Raw genomic sequence first — 5034 nt, 5'->3', positions numbered from 1 at the left:
AGCAGATTAGGATAAGGCAGAAGCGTGGTCAGGTAACAATCCGAGTTCAGTACACAAGTAAACACAGCAGTTAGGATAAGGCAGAAGCGTGGTCAGGTAACAATCCGAGTTCAGTACACAAGTAAACACAGCAGTTAGGATAAGGCAGAAGCGTGGTCAGGTAACAATCCAAGTTCAGTACACAAGTAAACACAGCAGTTAGGATAAGGCAGAAGCGTGGTCAGGTAACAATCCAAGTTCAGTACACAAGTAAACACAGCAGTTAGGATAAGGCAGAAGCGTGGTCAGGTAACAATCCGAGTTCAGTACACAAGTAAGAACAGCAGATTAGGATAAGGCAGAAGCGTGGTCAGGTAACAATCCGAGTTCAGTACACAAGTAAACACAGCAGTTAGGATAAGGCAGAAGCGTGGTCAGGTAACAATCCGAGTTCAGTACACAAGTAAACACAGCAGATTAGGATAAGGCAGAAGCGTGGTCAGGTAACAATCCGAGTTCAGTACACAAGTAAACACAGCAGTTAGGATAAGGCAGAAGCGTGGTCAGGTAACAATCCGAGTTCAGTACACAAGTAAACACAGCAGTTAGGATAAGGCAGAAGCGTGGTCAGGTAACAATCCAAGTTCAGTACACAAGTAAACACAGCAGTTAGGATAAGGCAGAAGCGTGGTCAGGTAACAATCCAAGTTCAGTACACAAGTAAACACAGCAGTTAGGATAAGGCAGAAGCGTGGTCAGGTAACAATCCAAGTTCAGTACACAAGTAAACACAGCAGTTAGGATAAGGCAGAAGCGTGGTCAGGTAACAATCCGAGTTCAGTACACAAGTAAACACAGCAGTTAGGATAAGGCAGAAGCGTGGTGAGGTAACAATCCGAGTTCAGTACACAAGTAAACATAGCAGATTAGGAGGACGGCCAGGAGCTAGATGGAGGCAGGAAGCACAATAACCTGCCATGGAGGGAGCGGCGAGGTCTGGTTTATATAGGAAGGTCCAACCTGTGGCTGATTAGGCTAAACGAGCAGAGATTGTCCAAGACTAGGAGACCATTCACCAGGTTCAGGAGTGGAGCCGTCCTGAGTAACCGCCTGGGACACAGGAGTTTCCTGGTTCAATTCCTGACAGGGGGTTAAAAATATCCCTAAGTAAAACAGGGTGTCCCTATGGGTGACGAACCCAAAATCTGATTCCAATAGGTTGGCCATAGATGGTGGGGAATTGCAATGCGTGGTCTCGGATTTGGAAGCATTGATTTGCAGTCTGGAGACTCTTGAGAAGTCGTCCAACACCTTCCACAGGTTGGGCACAGAGACTAAGGCATTAGTCAGGGTCACAAGCAAGGCTTTACACTCCTGTTAGTGAATCCTAACTCCAGAGATGTCTAAATTGTCCCTTAGGAGGTTGGCTATAGGTTCCATAGTGAGAGCAAAAAGTGCAGGGGATAGGAGGCACCCCTGACGCGTGCCTCTGTGGATTGGTGTTGCAGATATGTGGGTCGAGGGCAATTTGAGAAATGCCTGGGGATGTGAGTAAATAACATGGAGTGCATCCACAAATGGACCCTGAAACCCCATAGTGTGCAGGACCTCGGACATATATTCCCAAGAAAAGCTGTCAAAGGCCTTCTCAATATCTAAGGAGAGAAGCATAAGAGGCTTGTGGTGTGTATTAGACCAATGTAAGATGTCTAGAAGTTTACTTAGATTATCTGGGGCCTCACACCCACCTGATCAGTGTGAACCAGATCCGGGAGCAGTTGGTCCTGACCGTTGTGCACGTCTGATCTGCAACAACAGGGAACGTTTGGTGGAAGTTATTGCTGCCAAAGGAGGTTCAAACAGTTATTAAATCCAAGGGTTCACATACTTTTTCCACCTGCACTGTGAATGTTTACATGGTGTGTTCAATAAAAACATGGTCACATTTAACTCTTTGTGTGTTATTAGTTTAGGCCGACTGTGATTGTCTATTGTTGTGACATTTTATGACCAATTTGTGCAGAAATCCATATCATTCCAAAGGGTTCACATACTTTTTCTTGCAACTGTAGCTGTTCCCTACAACACGAGACGAGGCTGCGAGTTCAGGGTAAGAAGATCCGACTTTATTGGTGCCACCCTTGGCCTTATATACCAGTCTCCATGGAAGGGGACCTCCCCTCTGGACCTGATGGAAAACTGGGTGACAAACACACAGACCAATGGAAATAACCACACAACCCGGGACAGTCCCACACAATGTCTCCCCTCTCCAATCATCTCAACAGACAGACAGAGAGCTTCTGTTACATTGCCCAATATGGTCACAGACATTGGTTTATAGGGATGATATCTATTAGTATGTTTTCTGTAATGGGTTGTTCGTTTGGTGAATTATCCTGACTTGGGGAGTACGTAGAAGAGTTTCGGGAGGGTGTGGTACGTAGAAGAGTTTCGGGAGGGTGTGGTACGTAGAAGAGTTTCGGGAGGGTGTGGTACGTAGAAGAGTTTCGGGAGGGTGTGGCACGTAGAAGAGTTTCGGGAGGGTGTGGCACGTAGAAGAGTTTCGGGAGGGTGTGGCACGTACAAGAGTTTCGAGAGGGTGTGGCACGTACAAGAGTTTCGAGAGGGTGTGGCACGTACAAGAGTTTCGAGAGGGTGTGGCACGTACAAGAGTTTCGAGAGGGTGTGGCACGTACAAGAGTTTCGAGAGGGTGTGGCACGTACAAGAGTTTCGAGAGGGTGTGGCACGTACAAGAGTTTCGAGAGGGTGTGGCACGTACAAGAGTTTCGGGAGGGTGTGGCACGTACAAGAGTTTCGGGAGGGTGTGGCACGTACAAGAGTTTCGGGAGGGTGTGGCACGTACAAGAGTTTCGGGAGGGTGTGGCACGTACAAGAGTTTCGGGAGGGTGTGGCACGTACAAGAGTTTCGGGAGGGTGTGGCACGTACAAGAGTTTCGGGAGGGTGTGGCACGTACAAGAGTTTCGGGAGGGTGTGGCACGTACAAGAGTTTCGGGAGGGTGTGGCACGTACAAGAGTTTCGGGAGGGTGTGGCACGTACAAGAGTTTCGGGAGGGTGTGGTAGGTAGAAAAGTTTTGCGAAGGTGTAGAACGTAGAAGAGTTTTGGGAAGGTGTGGCACGTAGAAGAGTTTTGGGAGGGTGTGGCACGTAGAAGAGTTTCGGGAGGGTGTGGTAGGTAGAAAAGTTTTGCGAAGGTGTAGAACGTAGAAGAGTTTTGGGAAGGTGTGGCACGTACAAGAGTTTTAGGAGGGTGGAGCACGTAAAAGACTTTTGGGAGGGTGTGGTAGGTAGAAGAGTTTGGGAGGGTGTAGCACGTAGAAGAGTTTTGGGAGGGTGTAGCACGTAGAAGAGTTTTGGGAGGGTGTAGCACGTAGAAGAGTTTTTGGAGTGTGTAGCATGTAGAAGAGTTTTGGGAGGGTGTAGCACGTAGAAGATTTTTGGGAGGGGTAGCAGGTAGAAGAGTTTGGGGGGGGGGGGGTGTAGCACGTAGAAGAGTTTGGAGGGTGTAGTACATTTTTGTGGGGGTATGAGGAGAGGCAGTCAGCAAAATGGTAGATTGTCCCTTGGTTTGGCCAGCTGTGAGCCGTTATTGCGGCGTTATCCACAGAGCTGACAAGTTATGCAGCCATACTGTCATGCGGCCAAGCTCCACCCCGTTTTTTTTTTTTATACTTTGTGCCCAGCAGCGAGATTGTGCCTGTACACTATAGCAGGGATGGCCAACCTGAGGCTCTCCAGCTGTTGCAAAACTCCCATCATGCCCGGACAGTCTACAGCAGGGCATGGTGGGAGTTGTAGTTTTACAACAGCTGGAGAGCCGCAGGTTGGCCATGCCTGCACTGTAGGGAAAAAGCACTGGCCTACGTGAGCTCCTACAGTCTCCAACAGCACTTTTTCCTATATTGTTCAAGCACGACCACCTCTGATGGACTGCAGGGTGGTCGTAACCATGGAAAAGAGCCGTGTGTAATGTGATGGGAAATCAAATCCAGACAGCAAAGGAGGCAATATGGAGACTCACAAGACATTAGGAAGTGCCTGCTATAAACTGCGTCTACAGGATAACTGCCACTTACTGAAGTCAGAGGACCCCCAATCACTTAAAAAAAAAATAAACTGAAGTGAATGGAACAGATTTTCACCGAAAATTCTGCAACAAAATCTGTAGCGTGTGAAGGCGCCCTTAAGGGCGTTTAAAGTCATTTATTTTTTATCAGTTTCTCCTGGGGGGACATATTGGCCCCGGCTGCAGGGGCCCAGAGACGAAGCACAGGGCCTCACTGCAGAGCTGATCTGGGTGCAGACCCGGTGAGCACAAGGAACGGAGCCGGAAGCGGTGGCGCTGCCACTGATGATCCGTACACACAGCGATCGCTCAGCTCCATGTATACAGCACTGGAGAAGACGACAGCGGTCGCTGACAGTACGCTCACCGCTCCAGGGTTACACAGGGACTGCGAGTATACGGCGAATAGAGAGGTTACGTGTGAGCAGCGGTTTTGGTAAGCACTTCCTGTCAGGGCGCGATTTAATGAACAATTACTTGAACAATTTTTTTTACAATGACTTTTTACTCATTTTGGGCTAAATATTATTTTTTCAATTGGTCTTTATTAAAAATATTGAGCCGTTCTGTCACAAAGGGTTAACTGTCTAGCTGTGAGAATCATCTAATGACCCTGATCTCTAAACTACTAAAAAGGTCATAAACTTTAAAGGTCCCTTTACACAGCAGAGGAGCAGCAGATTGGCAGGAAGGAAGCGTGGAGGAGACACATTTACATGCGGCCATCTCCTCCACAGTATGAGGACGAGGGGCCACTACTGTCATCACTTGTACAGCTGCAGTCTCTGGTCGCTGTCTAGACAGCACGATCTGCTGCCCAGAAACGTAATGTACGAGCCCGAACGACAGGATCTCCTGATGAACGAGCGTTTCGCTCACCTATCAGGTGATCAGCAGCACCTTTACAAGGACAGATTGTCAGGAACGAGATCCTCACACTTGGCCTCAGGAACCCCCCCCCCCCC

The 5034-nt window shown here is 48.4% G+C and overlaps 1 protein-coding gene across 1 annotated transcript; it reads right to left on the bottom strand.

Moving 5' to 3' along the window:
* Positions 1-2335: 2335 nt before the first annotated feature.
* On the bottom strand, positions 2336-3517 carry LOC120999407 (putative uncharacterized protein ENSP00000383309). The gene has a single exon (XM_040430289.1). It carries the CDS (start codon positions 3515-3517, stop codon positions 2336-2338), a length of 1182 nt encoding a protein of 393 aa, XP_040286223.1.
* Positions 3518-5034: the final 1517 nt, after the last annotated feature.

This window comes from Bufo bufo, chromosome 4 (genome assembly GCF_905171765.1).
Source record: "Bufo bufo chromosome 4, aBufBuf1.1, whole genome shotgun sequence".
NCBI classification, from domain to species: Eukaryota; Metazoa; Chordata; class Amphibia; order Anura; family Bufonidae; genus Bufo; species Bufo bufo.
This window is presented reverse-complemented; position numbering and strand designations above follow the sequence as displayed.